Below are 22076 nucleotides of genomic sequence, written 5' to 3' on the forward strand. Positions count from 1 at the left end.
CATTGTATCCCTCCTCTATCCCAAACATCTAGAGCAATAGGATTAGAGATCCCTTGTTTTTTCAGTCATTTATATTAAGAATGTTTAGATATATGTCTTCATCCTTTAAGTAATATGAATAAATGATTTTTTAAAGCCTAAGTGATTCTTAGTAGCCTCTGCCTCCTTTTCTGTCATTGCCACTGCAGAAGTGGAAATAAACCAGCTAAGCCCAAGTATTTTTTTGTATTTTGTATTTTTCTTTAGGAGATGTCATGACCAAAGAATTTATCATATAGTGGCCAGACTAATGATGATGATCTTGGGAAAGCAGATGTAGTATATCACCAGAACCATAGTCTCTAAATCTTTCTAGTATAATTGAATCTGCTAGGACTTGTGCTCCCCTGGCATAATCTTCCTAAACCTAGGGGTACATCCATATAAAAAGTGAGACAATGAATTTGGATACCAGATATCACAATTTTCTGGGATAGTTAATGTAAATCTGTAACTTTAATAAGGAAGCCAAAAGAGCCTAAGTAAAGACTCAACCAGCAAAGGACAATGAAGAAAACCCTAAAATATTTTGCTTACAATACATATAAAAAGCAAAGACATAAATTGAATGAAAGAGAGACGAACAAAATTTGCTGTGTATCAGGTGAATTTCCAAAAAGGAGATACAATAATGCTTTTACACAAAGTGAAAATTGACGATATAAACAATTAAGGATATACAAGAAACCAACACCAATGTTAAAATTATATACTCAAAAAATTAACTGAATTGCAAAAATACAAATAGTAACACAATGACAATAGGAGACTTTAATTTTCCTCTGCCGGGATTGGCCATAGATTATCTACCAGAAAAATCAATAAAGAGGAAAATAGAGAATTGAACAAACTGTCAGAAAATTAGAAATAAAAGGTTTATAGGGCCTTCTAAATGAGACCAATAAAGACCATCCCTATTTTTGGTGCCACATAGCATTTCAATAAAAATACATCAGCACAGAGAAATTAAAAATAAATGTGAAAAGTTAGAAATACTATACATATCTTTTCCAGACATCACACAATAAAAATGATTCATTCATTCAGGGAGTACAAACAAAAGACATAAACCTGCAGTGGAGGCTTAATAATGAAATCTTAAATGAATGGGTCAAAAAACAAATTATAGAAACAGTAATTATGTGAATAATAATGATTAGACAGTATGCTAAAATTTCTAGGATGCTATAGTAATACTCAGGAAAAAATATACCTAAGAAAATATATTAACAAGTTAGAAAAAGGAATACTTAATTGAATGTTCACTTTAAAACATTTTAAATCTAACATATAAGCCTTGGATAAGTACAAAAGAGAAAATTTTTAATATTAGAGAAGAAATCATTAAATTAGAAACCAAAAGAATTACAAAACTAATAAAACTAAAAACTGGTTCTTTGAAATGAATGATGTGGCTAATGCAAAAATCTTCTCCGCATAATTTTTTTATGTGTAATACAGATTATATTTCTTGTTTTCTCAGTCGGGGAGATGAAACTGAAAATAAAATTGAATTTGAAAAAATGAAATTGATAAACCTTTAACCAGTCTGATTCTTTTTGAAAGAGAAAGGAAATCAGATCAACAAAATAATTGAAAAAAGATAAAAATCAAAAGTTATTAAAAGCAAAAAATAATTTTGAGTTTACTATGCACAATTACATGCCAACAAAATAGAACAAAAAAGAAATAAAAATTATTTTTAAAAACAAGATACTTAAGCTAATAACACACTAATTGGTGATCTTAATCACCAATTAGTGATCTTAAGTTGTCCAATTTCAGAAAAGAAACTAGAACTAAGGAATTGCTAAAGAGAAAAAACTCTGGTCTAGATGAATTTATTGATCTATCAAAAATTGAGAAAGAAAATATTCTTACAAAACTGTGAAACAAATAATAACACTAATATCTATACTAGGGAAGAATAAAGGGGACAAAATAAATTATATACTTTAACACAGTGGTCCTCAAACTTTTTAAATAGGGGGCCAGTTCACTGTCCCTCAGACTGTTGGAAGGCCAGACTTATAGTAAAAACAAAAACTCACACTCTGTCTCCGCCTCTCAGCCCATTTGTCATAACCCGGTGGGCCACATAAACATCCTCAGCCAGCCACATCTGTCCCGTGGGCCGTAGTTTGAGAACCCCTGCTTTAACATTTTAAATAAAATCTCGGAGAAAAGATGAATTTGGAAAAGCGCAGTTCCTTGTCCATAGATAAGAATGCTCTTTAAGATATTTTAGACTTTATATAAGTTGGTTAAATGTTCCATGTGGATTTCATATAGTATTACAACACCAAGTAAACTTACATTAAAAAAAGAAGTATATTCTATATTAGAAGTTGCACTGTATTTGAACCCAAAAGGCTTAGATTTAAAGTCCAAGATGTGCAATTTTGCCTGTGAGATGTTCATAACCTCTCTGAGTCTTGTTTTCTCATCTGTGAAGTGAGGGGATTGGACTAGATGGACATGTAAGATCTCTTTCCCATGCTAAACTGTGAAGCTGTGAACTTAATTTGACATTGTGAAACTACAGATTGGCAATAATATATAGTTTTTTAGAGAGAAAAGTACATTTTTATGCTTTCTTGTATGTCTCAGAAAAGGATAAGTCAGGAGATATTAAGTGTAAAAGGTTTGTTTGTTTCATTTTGATTTAATGTTTTTATTCCAGGGCAGTAGGGTACAAATTTTTTGGTTCTCTGTACCGGGATCAGATTGTAGAGAGACTCAGACAGACAGCAGAGCACTGTGACTGTTTGCAGTGTTTCTTTATAATTCACTCCATGGGAGGAGGTAAGTCTTCTTACTCATAGTTGTCCACAGCTGTTTAATTAGAACTGACTTTATCATTTTAAATAAATTCATTTTTAGAGCCTATAGTCGATAGTGTGGTATTATATAGTTAATCATTCCTTAGCTTAATAAGAGGGACCTGGAAATGAATTATGCTACTGAATTTGAGAAAGCTCGTGAATAGGAACTGAATTTTTACCTATCCATTCATGAAGTGGAAGACATTAGAATCTTTTGAAATCTAAAACAGAACTGGCCAGTTTTGCACACAGAAACTTGACACTGCTTAATGCTAATATGAGGGTCGTGTGAATGTACGTATATTTAAGATCCTACTATAACATTGAAGATACAGTTTACATTAAATTTGGTAGCAAGTTTTCTTAACGTCCTAACAGAATTAATGTTTTGAATGATTTTACATAAATAGTTTGATTTATATTTTGTGATAGCTTTTTACAGCTTCAGAGATTTCCATTCTTTTAGAATATTAGAAAACTTCCAACTACATATATAATGTATTTGTATTAACTATATACCAGAACTGAAAATCAGCACAGATATAAACACATTTTAAGAACACTAGTATTTTAGGCTTTATTTTTTAAACCATAGGAACTTTTTCTAATTGATGCAGAAATTTTAATATAACATTTTAATTTTTGAATAAACTTCAAATTGTTGCATTTAATTTTTAGTATTATTTTTAAAATTAAAATTTGTTCTTGAATAGCTGCATTTCATAATTGTTATATTAAATAAAACAAGTTAATATCACATATTTTCACTCTTCTATCATTTGTTTTGTCATTATAACACAGTTATAAAAAATAAAATCTTGAAAAGCCTCTGTTCATAACAAATGGCAGTCAAGTAGCTATAAACCTAACTACTATTTATTTCCTAATGTAAAGTGAAATAAATGTATTGTTTGTCATAGATGGAAGTACACTTATGGAATATATAGAAATAGTAAATAAGAGTGTAAACAAAATGTTATAAATTATGCATATAATTTTATGTATTCTTCTGTTGTCATTCTTAGGGACAGGTTCTGGTCTTGGCACATTTATTTTGAATGTGCTTGAGGATGAATTCCCAGAAGTATACAGATTTGTGACTTCAGTTTTTCCATCTGGTGAGGATGATGTCATTACTTCACCATATAATAGTGTTTTGGCAATGAAGGAACTTAATGAGCATGCAGACTGTGTGTTGCCCATCGAAAATGAAGTAAGAAACACTCTTGATATTTTATCTTATAAATATTTCAGCTGACATATCATAAACACATTGTTATTGAGATATATATTGTATTCTATTTTAACTTAGCTTCTGATTCAAGAAACTTATTTTCCCCTGTCCTTCTCAATTCTATATTTACCATTTATATGCATTGAATTTTTACTTTCTCTCTTGATTTTTTCCCTCAAAAGTCTTTATTTGACATCGTTAGCAAAATTAATCAAATGGTAACATCTGGAAAGCCTGGAACAACTGTGAAGCCAGAGAGTCTGGTGACTTTAAATAAAGGTGGTATTAAAAAAAAGCCTCAAACAAAACCATTTGATACAATGAACAATATTGTAGGAAATTTGCTGCTCAACTTAACAAGGTAATTTTATTGCATACTTAATTGGGAAAATGTTAGCTGGCATTATTAAGAGAATTTACAAACCTAGAACACTCTTAATTAACTTAAACTAATTTACTATTTAGTTCATAAAACATTTTATGAACCTGATTTTTTTTTTTCAGATCTTCTAATAGCTGACAAGAAATTCAAATTCTAAATATCTAGACCCCAACTTCTTAAACTTGTTTTTTATGATCCCATATGGGGTCTTGCAACTGGATGTAGGGGTTGTAAAATTTGATTTATTATCAGTAATTGTTTGATTTTGTATACGTATATACCCAGTCACATTAAAATTTCTTGGACTGAAAGGGGTCATAAGTGGAAAGTTTTAAGAAGCCCTGGTCTAAGACTCGGCTACACCGAGAGAAGGAACACTGGGAAATGAGTGTAAACTGTTTGCAGTTTTGTTTTTCTTCCCAGGTTATTTTTACCTTCAGAATCCAATTCTTCCTGTGCAACAAGAAATTCGGTTCTGCACACATATATTGTATCTAGGATATACTATAACACATTTAACATGTATGAGACTGTCTGCTGTCTAGGGGAGGGGGTGGAGGGAAGGAGGGAAAATTCGGAATAGATATGAGTGCAAGGGATAATGTTATAAAAAATTACCTATGCATATGTACTGTCCAAAAAAAGTTATAATTATAAAATTAATAAAAAAAAATTAAATTAAATTAAAAAAAAAAAAAAGAAGAAGCCATGGTCTAGACCAGGGATTCTCAAACTACGGCCTGCAGGCCAGATGTGGCCCGCTGAGGATGTCTATGTGGCCCATCAGGTTATGGAAAGTGGGTTGAGGGGTGGAGACAGTGTGAGTTTTTACTATAGGTAAAAGTTTGAGGACCACTAGACCTTGGTATATACATTTATCAGATTATGTATTAACAGATCAGTTTCATAAAGAAAAGTAAAAACCAGATCATTTATCTAGCATGAAATAAAGAACTTAGCCACAGAGGAAAATCAAAGCTTGAATAGGGTAAGTAAAATGTGATATGTACCCAGATAGACTAAAGGGATTTCATTAAACATTCTTGATGTAATTAAGATCTTAGTATGTGAATTTTTGTGTGAGTAACTTGAGGCTATTGATGCATTTTCAAGGTGACTTGTAGGTTTTTAACTATTTAAAAAAAAAATCCAAAAGTTGAAATGCTTAAAACTGTTAGATATATGTGTGATCTTTAAATTATTATTATAAATAAAATTTCACAAAGAGCATTGTTGAGTAGTGATAGAAAAGCAGCCTTGGAGTCTGGAAGACAGAGTTTAGATTCTGCTTTTGACATATTCCAGCTGCCTTACTGTAGACAAATTGCTTAACCACAAAACCCTTTTTTAAAGACTACATTTAAGAGATCCTTATTGATATTGATGAATAGAGTTTCTACATTTATACTGATGAAATCATGGCTCTAGATCCCTACTAGTGGGTCTCTTAACAAAAAAAAAAAAAAAAAAAAAATAGATTTCACAGTACTAAATTTAATCACGAAGAAGATAAAGGTAACGAAATAATAGATGTAAGAAACTTTCTAAACCTGACAATATTATCTAAATGTCAATTATTGTAATAGTTTGAGAAAATGTTCACTAACTGAAAAAAAGTTGATTTTTGAGTTTGAATATAAGAATTCAATGTTTCTTAATTTATAATATTCATATTTCAGTTCTGCCAGATTTGAAGGTTCCCTTAATATGGATCTTAATGAAATTACTATGAATTTAGTTCCTTTTCCTCAACTTCATTATCTTGTTTCAAGCCTCACACCTTTGTATACATTGGCAGATGTAAACATTCCTCCTCGAAGGTAAGATAGACTGACAATTTCTAGAAGATCTTGTCTTATAAAACATTTTAAAAATACATTTAAAAATATTAATAATAATTTTTATTATAATAGATTTCCATTTAGTTTATGTTCTTAGATTAAAAAATAGATGTTTTTGCCAAAAATCTGTAAATGCAATTAGGATGTCAGCTTTTAAAATGTTTATGTTTGATCTTTAAATTCATGTATGTTAAATATTTAATGATAGTGAAATATGCAGTTTATAATTTAAAAAATTATGGCTCAGGAAAAATTCTGTAGTTTATCACATAAGACAGATATAGAGTTGAATGAGACCTACCTTAAATGGTTGTTCAGTCCATTCCTAGAAAAAAAAAACAACAACAACAAATATCTAACAAATAATCATCTGGAAGAATTTACTACTTTTTGAAGCAACATTTCACTTTCAAATAACTCTAATAATTTAATTGTTAGAGAAGTTTTTTCTTAAATAAAACTTAAATTTCTTCTTTGCAAATTTCATCCATTAGTTTTGTAGCCTTTTGAGCTAGTTAGAACAAGTCATGGAGTCTGTGGTAAAATGAAAAGAGTCTGGCTTTGGAATTTAGAAGACCTTCATTCAAATTTTGCCTGTGGGACAAGTCCCTTTTTACTTCACTGGGATATGTGTTTTTTGGTAGTGGTTTGTTTTTTTGTTTTTTTGTTTTTTCTGTAAAATCAATGGGTTGGACTTATAGGTTGCTTCCTGCTATGAATCTATGATCCTAAGAAGTTAATACTTTTGGGGCAGCTAGGTGGCGCAGTGGATAGAGCACCAGCTCTGAATTCAGGAGGACCCAAGTTCAAATCTGGTCTCAGACACTTAACACTTCCTAGCTGTGTGACCCTGGGCAAGTCACTTAACCCCAGCCTCAGGAAAAAAAAAAAAGAAGTTAATACTTTTTTCAGAAGATAGCTTTTTAAATATTTGGTCACAGCTCCAATCCTTCCCAGGTGACATTAACCTAAGGCAAATTTCACACTTCTGATTGTAAGACTTTACATTGAATTAGGTTTCATCTTTTTAGATTTAGTTCAGTATTTCAGTATTTATCAGGGGTTTTTTGAATCCTGATTGTCATCCAGCTTATTAGCTATCCTTCCTAGCTTTATACCATCTATAGTTTCAATAAGAATGTTATTTATCCCTTAATCCAAATAATTGATAATAATGTTAGATAGCACAAGCCAAGTACAGCTCTCTGGGAAACTCTTTGCTTCCAGGTTGATATTGAACATTAATGACTTCTTTTTGAGTCCAACCCTTCAAGCAGATCTGAGTTGATTAAATTGTATTATATATTTCCTATGAGAACAGCATGGAATATTCTATTCAGATACTTTGCTGAAAGTTAGGTAAACTTATCTGTAATGTTCTCCTGATCTACCAATTTACCTTCATCAAAAAAGAAATGGCTGTGTTTGTATAACCTGTTCGGTGTTCATATCAACTCTTTGGTTCATTTCTTTTTCTAGGTCTCCACTAACCATTTCTTTAATAATACATTCAAATTTGGCCAAGAATAGAAGTCAAGCTGCCTATACTTTGCAGATTGAATTTCTATTTTCCTCACCCCTAAAAAAAAAAAATCAAGATACCATTTTCCTTTTTCTCATAACCCCTGTGTTCAAGGAGCTTCTGTACTACTGGAGAGATAGAACATATGCACAAATAGGCATAATGGAAGGTAATTTGAGGCAGGAGGGAGCATTAGCAATTGATTAGGTCACGAAAATGTTCATTTAAGAAATAAAACTTGAGCTGATCTCAGAGAAGAAAGGAATTCTGGGAATCAGACATGAGGAAGTTGTCCAGGTATATAGGCACACGTTTATGAAAATTCACAGTGGAGACAGATGATATATCAGACTTAGGGGACAGCTAGGGTTCAGTTTGGCTCAAACAAGACATATAAGGATAAATGCCACAAAATCTGCAATGATAGGATGGAACAAGATTAAAAAGGATCTTAAATCACCAGACTGAAGCGGTTTTATTTTAAAGGATTAAAGTAGTATAGAAGGAAGTACAGTAGAATCAAGGAATAATAAAAGGATTGCTGTGCAACAGTGAGGAACCAATGGAGATTATATAACTGGAATTTCTAGTGAATGCACTCATGATTTCTAACAAGAGTCATCATTGTAGAATTAGGATCAGAAAAAGTATATGGTGAGAGTGTCTTGAGAAAATTTTCAGGGTATAGATAGAAAAACAAAAAGGCAAAAGGGATAAGGTTGGAGAACATTGTGTAATTGAATTTTAAGTTGTTTGCCAGTACAATCTTAGGACCTCCTGAGCCCCAACCTGAACCCTCAAATATGTAATGCTCCTTAGTGTAAATTCCTTGAAAAAAGGAGCTAGCTTCATTTTTCTATATCTCCCAACACTTAGTACAGTGTTTGACATCTGGTGAATGCTTAAGAAATGTATTTACATTTTTTTAAAAAATCCTTTTCATTCAGTTAATGATTGTGAACAGAAGAAAAATACATTGAGAGCAGAAATAATAAAATGGGTAAACAAGGGGAGGTGGACTGGGTCTAGAGTTTGCAGTCAGGAAGAAGAATGGGTTTAAGAGGAATAGAACGGAGAAATAAAAGTTTAATATAATCTACAGGGGAATTTCAGAATTCCTCATTAAGAAGGTGGCACACTTTTAGATGATGGTGAGACTACAATTGTGAACGATCCCTGTGAGTGATTAATGAGTAATAAACAAAAATTTCTGCATCACAAGTTTACAGTATAGTAGGAAGACTCTGTGTGTGGAATATAAGGGGAATAACTTTAAAAATAGTTTGGGAGGAAGGACCAGCCCTAGGAGTTGGGGAGAGTCAGGAAGAGGTTTACATAGAATGTGATACTCCGATCTTCATCTTGAATATAGCCAACATTTAAAGAAGAAAAGGTTCTATGAGGCAAAGGTGAAGAGCCAATGAATGCATTGATTGAATAAATTGGTAGATTTGATTGAATAAATAGGTAGAATAAAGGGTCTTACATCATGGATGTTGGAAAGCTCAATGAATTCAGGCAAATACATTAAAAGAATGATCAGCATATATATTGAAGAACACAAAGATGAGGGAAAGGAATGAATTAAATGGTGAAATTCTGAGATAAGAATTGGACTTTCTTAGCAACCTTTCCTCATGGCTTAATCCATGCATTTATATCACCTACTGCAAATCTTTGGCCTTCAGGTCTGAATAAGAAATTTAAAATTTCATATTAGAATTATAAGCTCACTCAAATCTAACAGCTTCCAAATTACGGGAACTTGACCGTTCCATGAACTCTGTATATTTTTGACACTAGATGCTGGGAACTAGCCATTCCTAGAGATGTCTGTGCTCCAGAGAAGAGTGGCTCCCTCCCTGGGCATAGACAATTAATAAAGAACTGTCAAGATACAGACGATACGGAACGAGTCAACTAGTGAAGCCCTCCCGTACCCCGCACCTGCACAGATGTATGTGCCAAACCCTTATATAATTTTTTGGCAAAAAGCCTTCTTTGTCTAAAGAGGGTATATAAGGTTGAGTGTCCTAAACCTCCACTGAGTCTCATCCGTGGGGAGGACGCTTTGCCTGGAAAAATCTTTACACAACTCGTTGAGAAGGCTGAAAAAAGAGGGGCTCCCAGCCGTTTGATGATCTTGTGGGTTCCCTTGAGTTGGTGATGTATTCTCTTCTTCTATCTGCTATAATTGTCATATTGTTAATTGTTCTTATTTCTATTTGTTTTTTATGTAAATCTAAACTATACTTTGTCTTATTTGATTAAAACTTTTATACTTTTACTTTTTAACTGAGCTTGAGAGCGTCATTTATAGGAGCGAATCCGAACTTTCCTTTAATATCACAATACAAGGTCATTCTCCCTTCTTTCTAAATGATGATAGAAAAATAGAATCTGAAAGTGGCTGTAAGGAAATAAGGACCCCTCCTCTTCCTAGCCCAGCAAGGGCAGAGCATGAAAGAAGTAGCAACATAGGGCATAGTCAGGGAGGTAGCATCTTCTGGAAGAAAGCAGGTTGTCCTTAGTATAATAGGATGATGGGAAAGTTGTGAAAAGAAGGAATCTAGAATAAAGGACAGCTGAATGGAAATTAGAACATGGGGAGAGATAGCAAAGAAAGCATTTTTTGTCTTAGCACAGATCAGTGGGATTAGGAGAGCGAGAGGTGCAAGTTTCTTAACCATTGGACTGGAAGAAGCACTAGTGAGAGAATTCAGATGGAAGTGGATTTTGATGAAGGTGTGCCTGGATAGATCAGTAAATATCTAGAAATAAGGTTCCAAGATTTAGCTCTGGAGGTGATCTTTTATGATGGCCTGTCATGAATCATTTCCAGAAGATAAGTCATCTGTGCTCAATTTTTACAATCAATCAGTCTTAATTATTTTTAAGTTCCTAGTTCACCTTGAATTGTCTGATGATTCTAATTCTTTCATCAGTGCACATTGTGTCTTGAGATCTGTTATTTAATAAAATAAGTTTTTCTTTTTTTTTTATTGTTCAGGCATTTCATTTGTGTCCAGTTCTCTGTGAACTCCATTTGGAGTTTTCTTGACAAAAATACTGAAGTAATTTGCCATTTCTTTTCCAACTCACTTTACAAATAGGGAAACTGAGATAAACAGCCTTAAGTAACTTGTCCAGGATCATAAAGCCAGCAAGTGTCTGAGGCCAGATTTGAATTCTGATCTTTCTCACTATAGACCAGACATTGTCATCTAGCTTTCCAAAATTCAGTCATGAAATTAGAGATGGCCCTTTCAGCATGCTTGTAAAGGATGTCTGAGACCCATGTTGTATTCTGTATTAATGAATCATGGATCTAAGTTGAATTATATTTGCTAAGTTTTGGTAGAAACAAGAAAGGGCATATGCTGGACTGAAGTAATAAAAAATGCTAAAAGGAATAGTTATGGTGACTAAAGAACAAGATACTAAAATTAATTCCTTAACATAATTTAAGATCTAAAGGTAATGATGCTGATTTAACACTAAGATTTCTATTAAATGCTTATCTCTTCATTGGTGGTCAGTTATTAAGGTTATTATAATTTTAAATAATATAGCTAAGATTATATATATAAATTTTATATTATAACTTTTAACTGATTTTGATAATGGACTTCTCATTAAATGGCAATAATTTACAAGATCGCTGAATTTTTTTTATTACTTTTTTGTATATTAGATGATTTTTTTTTTTTTAGGTTAGATCAAATGTTTTCTGATGCTTTTAGCAAAAATCACCAGCTCATTCAGGCTGACCCAAAGCATAGTCTCTACCTTGCTTGTGCCTTGTTGGTTCGAGGAAATGTACAGATTTCTGATCTTCGAAGAAATATTGAAAGGTTTGTACTTGTCTTTTACTTAAAAAAAAAGTTTTATTCATGTCTTTTGTCTATTCTATTCAAGATGACTTTTTCAGTCTATTTAAGATTATTTATGTGTGTTTAATGTCTGTTAGAAATTTGTTTTAACAGTGAGGTGTGATTCAGGCTAATTCCAATAGATCTGTGATGGAGAAGCAATCTGTATCAACAAAGAGAACTGTGGGGACAGAATATAGATCATAATGCAGTATTTTCACCCTTTTTTGTTGTTTGCTTTTTTTCTTTTTCTTTCTAATTTTTTTTCTTTTTGATCTGATTTTTCTTATGCAGCATGATAATTATGGATGAAGAATTATACATGTTTAATATATATTGGATTACTTGGTGTCTAGGGAAAAAGGGTGAGGGAAAGGGAGGGAGGAAAATTTAGAATACAAGATTTTGCAAGGGTGAAGTAGCACTGGTCTAATTCATTGTTCAATTTTCATATATTACTTGATTCTTAGTTGTACATTTTGATTTTTAGATTGAAATCTTCTCTCCACTTTGTCTCATGGAATCAAGAAGGCTGGAAAACAAGCTTGTGTTCAGTACCACCTGTCGGCCATTCTCATTCTCTCTTGGCACTAGCAAACAACACCTGTGTAAAACCAACCTTCATAGAACTTAAAAGGAGATTCACAAAACTGTACAAGAAAAAGGTAATTATCAGTAAAACATAAAGAATACGCTAACTTTAGTTACTTTTAGATATGACCATGTTGACATATCACATAATTCAGACTTTTATACTTAGCATTGTTATCATTATAGAAGTTCTTAACCTTTCTGTGTGGGAAGCAACCTTCTGGTAAATTGGTGAAGCCTTTGGCTTTTCAGAATATTTTAAATGAATAAAATAAAACACATGAATTACAAAGGAGACCGATTATGCTGAAATAAAGCTTTAGTTTTTTGTTTGTTTTTCCATCCAAGTTTTACATACTTCCTGAAATCTATCCATAGTCCCAATGAGAATCCTGTTCTAACTTGTTGAGATGTGTCTGGATCTGAACTATTACCAGTTGGTTATACCTCTAAGCTTTATGTCACCCGAAAATTTGGCAAACGTGCCCTTTATGTTTTTATCCAAATCACCAATAAATATATTGGAACGTTGTAGGATCAGTGATAGCTGTAAGGGGCACTACATTCCCTCAAAGTTGGTATCACTAATCACTGTTCTTTGGGTCTGATCAATCGATTGTTTTATATCAATACTATTATATTATGTAGTTCATCCCTAGCCATCTTATCTATAAACATAGTATGAGACTTTGTCAAATGCTTTCTTTAAATCTGGGTAAATTATATATGTATATTCAGCAATAACCTGATTTACCACTCTAGTTTTCCTATCCAGAAATGAAATATTAGATTTGCATTTATATTATATTTATTTTTTTATTATATTTACATCAGATTATATTTTCTCAATGAACTGTACTAGCTTTTGCTGATCACATTTTCTCTATATATTAAGAAATCATTAAACATTTACCATAGAACTTTGCTAGGAAAAGAAGTTAAGTTCATTGAATCATAGTTCATCCTTCTCCCCTTTTTTGAAAGTTTGCCTTTTTTCCATTCTTTTTGGCAGCTTCCCCATTCTTTTTTTTTTTTTTTTTTCAGAAGTTCTCTAAATAGTGGTTTAGTAATCACTTTTCAATTAGCTTTTTCAAGACTATTGAGTAGAATTCATCTAGGCATGGTGAGTTGAAGTGACTAAGTGCAGCTAGAGCCTACCAGATCATCTCCTCACTTATTTTAGTTCCTTCTCCCTGCTTATTTTTTCTCTATTATTTATAATCTAAAAAATATTTTTCTTTGGAGAAAAAGCAAAATAAGAATAAGCCTTATCATCACCAATTATTAGCCATACACCCCAAACACCAAGCCAATCAATTCTTTGACTTCCCTGGTATATTCCAAGGCTTCATATTCCCATTGTGTATCTTCCATTAAGTCCTAATTTCTATTCATCAGTATTTTTGAAACCTAAGGTTGGAGTTAGAGTTCTCATGCATTCTTGTCAGTCACATTTGACAACAGTTCTTTTTCTTCCTCACTGAAATTAGTTCTGCATGTGTTTTAAAAATCTCATTCTTGAGAACATATCATTACTCTTACATAGATTTTATTTTTTATTATACCTTTTTATTTACAAAACATATGCATGGGTAATTTTTCAACATTGACAGTTGCAAAACCTTCTGTTCAAACTTTTCCCCTCCTTCCCCTCACCCCCTCCCGCAGATGACAGGTAGTCCAATACAACTTACATAGATTTTAGAAAAAAAATTAGAAAAAATATCTTTTCCTCTTGCACTTTTAAATGTGCTCTTCTAAAATCTAAGATGAACATTTTGGAATGCTAGGCTTTCTTCTCTACCATGAGTTTTGAGGTAGAGAAGTCACTTGTTCAAAAGAATCAGTTCTTTTCTACTTTAGCAAACAGTTAATAAAAAGTCAAGTCTAGAACCAAAATTTTCTTTGTTTTTTATTTTAATCACTTTTTAAAAGATGAAATTATTAAGTCAAATCACAGATTTCTCAGTTCTTTAGCTTTTAGCAAACAGAACATATCACTTAATTGTTCATAGTTAAAATCCCATTACTGTATTTTTTAATATGAATGGTCTTTGCATATTGCCATCACTGTCTTCTTAATTCACAAAGATTCTCCATATCTCATTAGCCTAGAGTAAACTTGGACAAGTTTGTGACCAGTTTCTGAAATTCATCTAATTTCTTCATCCCCTATAATATCATTTCTATCTCTATAATCATTACCATCATATAGGCCTTTAAAGTTTACAAAGGACTTTGAATATATTATCTCATTTGAACCTCATGGAAATCCTGTGATTAGAGAACTCTAGTTTTAGAGATGAGGAAACTGAGGCATGGTTTAATATTTTATGATTCTCAACAGTGTGGTCTTAACCATGTTTTCCCCTCAGTTTCCTAAATTTCTTTATAGTAGTATATATTAACATATCATGGTACTTTACCTTCCAACCATTTTTCAGTTCCTTTTGAATAAATTTTAATATTCTTGGGCTAAATTCCAGTCTTGAGTCTCCTCCTATCAAGTCCATGGTCAAATTTCCTTCTTTTTGTATGTGCTTCTGTTTCACAAAAATGATAACTTTTTTTTTGGCCTTAGTCCCTTTTTCACATTTTGAATTCCTAGTGATTCTCTAAACTCAACTCATGCCATTTCCTCTATTAAGCAGTCCCTTATCTCTAATTAGTTGCCTTGGGTTGCACATAGTACTTGTTTTTGTACATTTGTAACATCTTTAACATTAGGTGTTATAGTTATCTTTAATTATCTATCATCCCCCAACTATGTTGTAATCTCCATAAGAGTTGGAACTTCTCCAGGGCCTAGCTCTGCTCACAGTAGATACTTAATAGATGTTTGTTGAAGGAATAAATTGCCAAAGTGATCAAATTCAACAAATTTTTTTGTAGGCTCATCTTCATCACTACCTACAAGTGGATGGAATGGAAGAAAGTTGTTTTACAGAAGCTGTATCATCTTTGTCGTCTCTTATAGAGAGATATGATGAATTAGATGCTACGAAAGACTTGCCTATAGAAGATCAACTTAGACTAAATATAGTTGTATAAAAACACATTCACAAATTTTTATTTTCAGTTAAAAATTTTTGGTTTCCTGATGGTTGACTTATTAGTGTTCTATCACTCGGAAAAACAAGCTTGATTTTATCACTCAAGAAATTTTTGTTGATTTTCTTTAGAGTAACAGACAACATTATTGTCTAGGAAAAAAGTATCCTTTAAGACTGCTTGATGGAGATATTCCATATTACACCTGGCATCACTGCAATCTCTGAACCTTACTTCCAACCTTTACAAGAACCATAATTTTTAAGAGTTTGAGAATAAGATTTAAGATTTATGAAGTCTCATTTGTCTTTTTATAACCTGATATTCAGGAGTTGTACACTAATAAAAAACCTTGTGTTAGGTATATTATATAATGATATAGTGGTAGTTGTTTAAATATGTATATAGTAAATGTTGGTTTTATCAGCAATTGGGAGTGAAATCAACTTTGGATTTTTCATTCAAAATAATATAAAATAATTTCAAAATATGTGATTTTAGTATACAATCAGATTGATTCCATAGTAGTAAATTTGCTTTATTTATAAAGTTCTATTATTTATAATTACTTTGCACAATAAAGTCTATACAAAAGCACAGAACTTTTCTACGCTCAACATTTTCTGGACCTTGTTTATATAAGCAAGTGAAATAAATATTATAAAGTTGCTATAATGTTTAAATTATGTTCATTTGTAGCATGACTTTTATACACTTCTAAATACTTCTATACAAGATATTTCACTTATAATTCAAGGGTAATCCTTTACTCTTTTTCTTGATATTTTTTCTGGTAAATAAATCATTAAATTTTTCCTATCTTATTTATCTCAGAAACTTTTCTATCTAGGTAGAGAGCCTTTAATGAAATATGGAAAAAAAAAATTAAGAATGTTACAATGGCTGATAGCCAAAGAATGTTAGGGTAGTGAAAAGTATGGAGAAATGATTTCTTATGTAATTCATTCGTCTTATTTCTTCACAAGAATTAAAGGGATGCAGGTATATTTTCAAAGGTAATAATACATTATAATCCTTCAGTTAAGGGATTGAGTTAACAATACTGGGGACCAGTCATTCTTAGACTTTTTAAATCACCATTTTTAAAAAATCATATGTTTACTTGTTTTTATAAAAAGCATAAGCTGTTCCAATACTATACATATAATAGGTTGTATTTTTCTTTACAGAATTACTAAATATATGATCAAATCTAGTTATGATAGTCAATTACAGTTTTGAGATTTTAGGACTCAACATTTCTTGTTTTTCAGAGTCAATTAGATATTGTTTAAAGAACTTCCAGAAATTCAAACCATACACAATTAAATATGACTAGACAAAACTATGCTTACTCTTTTTATCGTTAATGTATTGTTTTTACTTTTTTTAAGCCACACAAATTATTGGAAGAAGTATTTGGTGTTATAAAGATTATGCATATATACTAACATTAATATTTAATCTTTACTATTTTTAGTTAAAACTCTTTATAGAATCTTAAGTTCAGAAAAGATATCCCCCGGATCCCTGCAAATTTTCTGACATACACAAGAGGTGATCCACATCATCCTCCACTTAAATGACCCTTCATTTGGGCAATCAAATTGTATGGTTATCATCTTAGACTTATTGGGAATGCAGCATCTCTTATCCAAGCATTTTCCACAGAAAGTTGGTTTGTAGCTCTGAGTACTCAAGCATCCAGAAAAGGAAAGTTTCTCTCCTTTAGAAAGTTGAAAAGTAGGCTGGCATGTTTTTCCTTTGGGTATCTTAAAAAAAAAAAAAAAAAAGTCAGCAAATAAAGGGAAATTTTAAAAATTTGAATGCAAGGGGGATGCAAATTTAGGAAAAAACATTTGATATACATACATGCGCACACACACACACATATACGTAAAATAGTTTACTTTTTTGTGGTGATTTAATCATTTCAGTCATGTCCAGCAGGTCAGCAGCATGTCTGTGGATCCACTAGCCCTAGAGAAAAGGGAACTGGCATCCCTTGGGCCTACTTTTATTTCCTCAGAACTGGGGGCAGAGAGAGAAGCTGGTAAATTATATTTCGCCCGTGTAGGAGGAGGCTGAGACAGCTTTCAATATCTGTCTCCAAGGAAACTTACTATCAAAAGGGGGAAAGAGTCAAAACGTGAGAAAAGGGAAAAATAAATTATCTCAGATCTCTGTAGGAGGAAAGGATGTTGAGCACAAGCAGATTAACCGAAGATATTGTTAGCAATGGAAGATGGAATCCAGACCGTCTAAAGAAGTCCAAACAGCTATGAATAAGTAAAAGATAGAAAAATTTTCAAGACAGCAGGGCAATGATGAGGTCCTAGCTGAGAAAGTCTGAATCACTGGGGAAAAAATCTGGAAGTCTAGCTACTCCCTGAAACAAGCAGAGGGGAGCACAGAAGGCATTCATCTCAGTTTAAGTAGGTCTTTTGTGCAAGTGCCTTTTTGATCACAGCCTCACCCCAGGTGGGGGTCTCTAATGGAAATCATAATGCCACAGTTATGATGTTACATCCTCATATTTCCCCTATAAAAGGACTTAACTATACCCCACTAACTCCCTAATTACTTTTAGGGTTAGCCCACTGCAAGGCAGGATTATGTTATCTTTCTCTTTGTCATAGCTAACTCTTTTTGGGGGGTTAGTCCACTTGTTAAGCGTCAAAATAGCTAACTTCTCTTAGAATTTAACCTCCTCTTAGTATGTAACAAATTATTTGTTCCTTGATTTGGAGATCTATGCCTAAGAATTCTTTTGAGATATCTAGCTACATCTGCCCATAAACCCCGATATGCTTTTGGGGTGTCACCCACACCCCATCATTTTGGTGACCTGATATGGGAAAAGTATGTCAAAACTTGAACCTCAACAGAACCACAAGTAGGATGTCCTTAAAAAAGCTTGAAAAAATTGTAAAAGCAGAATTTATGGCCTGTACAGCATAATTGACTTAACAGAAAAAATTGAATTCAGTGACAAATCTCACCAAAAAAATCAGAAGAATCAAAAAGAAATGAAAAACTGATCTACCAAAAAAAAAAAAAATACTGAACTCCCAAAATATTACCTATAGAGACAATTTAAAGATTATATATAAATCTTCCAGAAAAACACAAAATTAAAAAACCTCAACATCATAATGCAAGAAATAATTGCTCAGAACTTGGAACAGAGAAAACAAAGTACTAATCAAAAGAATACACAGACTACCTCTAGGTTAAGGGGGAAATCCATGCTGCAAACTCCAAGACACAATGGCTAAATTTAATACCTATCACAACAAATATAACTGACCAGGATAAAGACATTCAACTGTAAATAAAATATTTAAAAAATACAAGCCCATTCTGCATCCAATAGAAAACAAAGGAGGAAATGGAATAATGTTTCAAAGAACAAAAGATTTCCAAGAGGCTGGCGACATACCGAGCCTGATGAAAAAAAGATGTTAAAAAAAGGAGACACAAAGTAATCCTATAGAGAAAACCAAATCTTATCAAATTATTTGCTTTGTAAATATCCCAAACAACAAAAAAAACCAAAAAGGTAAACATGTTTACACAAAAGGAAGCAGACACAGGTTTAACAAATAACAAATATTAAAAGATTTTTTCCTAAAAACACACAAGAAATCTGACTAAAACTTAAGGCCTAAACCTTAACACACCTTGCCCATAGAAGAATAATATCTTTATTTTGGGAGAGGAGGGTGTTATTTTTTTCTGAGACTAAATTATTGAATGGGACAATACACGAAATAGAACAGAAAAGGAAAAAAAGGAAAAGCTGCAAGTTCATCTCTGAAGGGTTAACTCTGAAGGGAGGGCTCACAGAACAGATGAGAAAGCAAAAGGAAGGACAAAGCCAGAGGGTTTCACCAACGGTCAGGAAGATCCTATTTCAAATTCACCTCAGAATCTTAAACTGTGATCCTAGGCAAGTCACTTCACTGTTTCAGTTTGGATCCAATGAGAATAATAAGTACTCTAAAGATTCTTGTGAGGATCAAATGAGATATTATTTGTAAAGCACTTGATATACAATACAAATCACATAGGCATTTAAAAATGCTTGTTCTTTTCCCTTTTGGAAGGAAGGAACTTTTGAAATGAGAAATGTTATTTCAGTAGTGAGACAGGGTCCCACTGAAGAACAAAGAGGGAGAGGCTCTCAAAATGGAGTGAAAGAGGCTTACAGTGGATATAATTTCTTAGCGAGACCATCCTACCTCAGGAAAAGGGAATCCAGAGCTCCTAAGGGACAGCTGACACCCAGAAGAGCAGGACTCAAATCTCATTGCGTATAGAGAAAAAGTATGAGGAGAGCAGAGTCATAATGAAGCAACATGGGAAAATTCCTATCATATGTCAATATTTCTCTATACTTGTTCTCACCAGAAAAAAAAAAAAAAAAGGAGTAATCTAGGGAGCCAAATATACAATAACTCATTAGTAGAAGGAACTCAAAATAGGTACCTTAGAAGCTTTGATTCCATATGGAATACAGAAACTAAAAGAATAAATATAAAGGACTTAAAGAATAAAACTAGAATGGACAGAGGAAAGAGAATAAAGAATAAGAACAAACCCCTTTTAGAAAGACACAAGACAAGAAATTTTAAAAACTAAAAATAATTGGACAGGGGAATTAAAATTAGGATTAGAATTAGAAACAGATGGAAGAGCTTGAGTTTAAATCCCAGATCTGCTGTTAAATATCTGTGTGATCTTAGCTAAGTCACATTACTTCTCCAGGACAATCTCCTTCTCTGTAAAATGAGCTTTTTTTTTAAGGCAATTGGAGTTAAGTAACTTGCCCAGGGTCATACAGCTACTAAGTATTAAATGTCTGAGGCCAGATTTGAACTCTGGTCCTCCTGACTTTAGAGCCTAGGCTCTATCCACTGTGACATCCCTCCCTTTATAAAATGAAACAGTTGGAAAGGTGATCTCTAAGCTCCCTGTCAGATTCTAATCACCCATGGTCAATTATCAGCAAGACCACAAAATGTGCTTTGAGTCAAGTCTTACCTTCACAGCTTTTAATATGTTACTGTCACAAGGCTGAATATAACACAGTCTTTTCTCTTTCCTCATTTCACAGTGACTATTTTCATTGGTCACCCTATTGGATATTCCTAGCCCACATGTTCTAGAACAAGGTGTCCATGTTGTAGCCTGCACAAGGCATTTCCTCTTCCAGAAAAGTGGGAGATTCTTATATACTGGAACAGAAAGAAGAAAAAAGACTTCCAATTATTATTTTCCAGTTCTACTAAATTTTTGACTTACCAAGTAAATTTTCATAGTAGCTTAATTTTTGGAAAATTAGTTCTACATCTTTTTATCCCACTCCCCAAATTCCCAGATGAATTTCAACAAACCAGTTTCTTTTATGAATAGGAATGTTACCTTGATCTTGAAAATAACCTTTGAAATAAAACTGCAGTTTTTTTCTTAATGTATACTTCTATCTAGACTATCCATCTATTGAACCTTGCTATATTCTGATTTATAATTTGTTTCTTCCATGCATACAACCACAATTCTTGCCTCCTTCCTAAATTGCTCTCTTACAGAATAAACATTAAAATAGATGTTAGTGGGATATGGAGAAGTAAAATGTTAGTCTAAATGATGTAAGCTTAATAGGAAATTTCAAATATGAGAGTACTTTGAGGGCCAAGACAACTAACCTTCAAGTATAGCATTTATCCCTGATTTGTTCCTCATTCAATGTTAGCCCAATAGTTTGGGAGGGAAATGACTTCTGCTTTTCAAACTTACTAAACACTGAGAAAATAGTCTTAGAGGCTGACACTGCAAAAGTCTTGATATAGAGTCCTAAACTCTGACCGTCTAATTTAATCAAATTCTCCCATTCTAATTGTGCAGGGGTATTGCTGCAACATCCACTAGCTGCTGCTGGCTTAGTTTTGTTTTGGGTGGGGAGCAGGAGACATAATTCTTCCATTCCCAAGTAAAGTAAAGGGGAGCTTGCTGTGTCAATCCAGACTTATTCATGCCTGTCACAGAGTCAAGCTCTTTAATTTTGAACAAGCTACATGTTGGTTTTCTCAGAGACTCCAAGGCATTTCTATAATCAATTTCCCATTTATTCCTTAAAGAGAATAGGAAAATAATTAATATTTTAAAACTTGCATTCAGTTGTTATGTGAAAAATTCTGGGCACAATGACAAAATGTCAATTTGAAAAAAAGAAAAAGGAGAAATTTTTCTTCTTGTCATCTGAGAAACATCAGCTGCTTTGAATTATATACAACTTTGAACAAAAACAAAGTGTAGATCTACAACAGTAGTATCTGAAATATGTTTATAGATGATGGGTAGGGGACACAAATTTGGGTCCTGGAAGGTAGACAGCAATTAAAGACCTCAATGCAGGAAATAGATTAAAAGCCTGGCACATCTGCCATAAATAAAGGGAAGGGAAATTTTTGCAAATCAGGTGTATCACATCACTTAAAATTAAGCCAGGAGATGCAGTTTAGAAATCTGATTAACAAAGAATACATTTTCAAAAAGCAAAAAATTGGGGGGAGCAGTTTTTTTTTTTTAATAAAAATAAAAAAACAGTGCTAGTAAGCACTGAAAAAAAGCAGAGAGTATTATGTCATTGCATAATTTCATGCTGACCAAGCAGAAGCTAGATTCTAAACATAGGCCATCTGGAATTAAGTATA

At 32.6% G+C, this 22076-nt stretch overlaps 2 protein-coding genes across 5 annotated transcripts in view; one reads left to right on the forward strand and one right to left on the reverse strand.

The window, feature by feature from the left end:
* Nucleotides 1-16176, forward strand: part of TUBE1 (tubulin epsilon 1) — a 32700-nt gene extending 16524 nt beyond the window's left edge. For all 4 annotated transcript variants that reach the window (XM_074310064.1, XM_074310062.1, XM_074310063.1 and 1 more), the window contains 7 exons: nucleotides 2723-2844; nucleotides 3890-4077; nucleotides 4281-4459; nucleotides 6160-6300; nucleotides 11557-11697; nucleotides 12206-12380; nucleotides 15199-16176. In XM_074310064.1, coding sequence (XP_074166165.1) covers nucleotides 2723-2844; nucleotides 3890-4077; nucleotides 4281-4459; nucleotides 6160-6300; nucleotides 11557-11697; nucleotides 12206-12380; nucleotides 15199-15357 — 1105 coding nt within the window. In that variant the 3' untranslated portion in view covers nucleotides 15358-16176. The remainder of the gene's footprint in view (nucleotides 1-2722; nucleotides 2845-3889; nucleotides 4078-4280; nucleotides 4460-6159; nucleotides 6301-11556; nucleotides 11698-12205; nucleotides 12381-15198) is intronic.
* Nucleotides 16177-16847: 671 nt separating this feature from the next.
* Nucleotides 16848-22076, reverse strand: part of CCN6 (cellular communication network factor 6) — a 104713-nt gene continuing 99484 nt past the window's right edge. Inside the window, exons 8-9 of the mRNA XM_074264694.1 lie at nucleotides 20404-20597; nucleotides 16848-17129 (exon numbers count right to left, since the gene is read on the reverse strand). Of these exons, the coding sequence (XP_074120795.1) occupies nucleotides 16848-17129; nucleotides 20404-20597 (476 nt within the window). The remainder of the gene's footprint in view (nucleotides 17130-20403; nucleotides 20598-22076) is intronic.

The sequence above is a fragment of the Sminthopsis crassicaudata genome, chromosome 4, assembly GCF_048593235.1.
Source record: "Sminthopsis crassicaudata isolate SCR6 chromosome 4, ASM4859323v1, whole genome shotgun sequence".
In the NCBI taxonomy this organism is placed as follows: domain Eukaryota; kingdom Metazoa; phylum Chordata; class Mammalia; order Dasyuromorphia; family Dasyuridae; genus Sminthopsis; species Sminthopsis crassicaudata.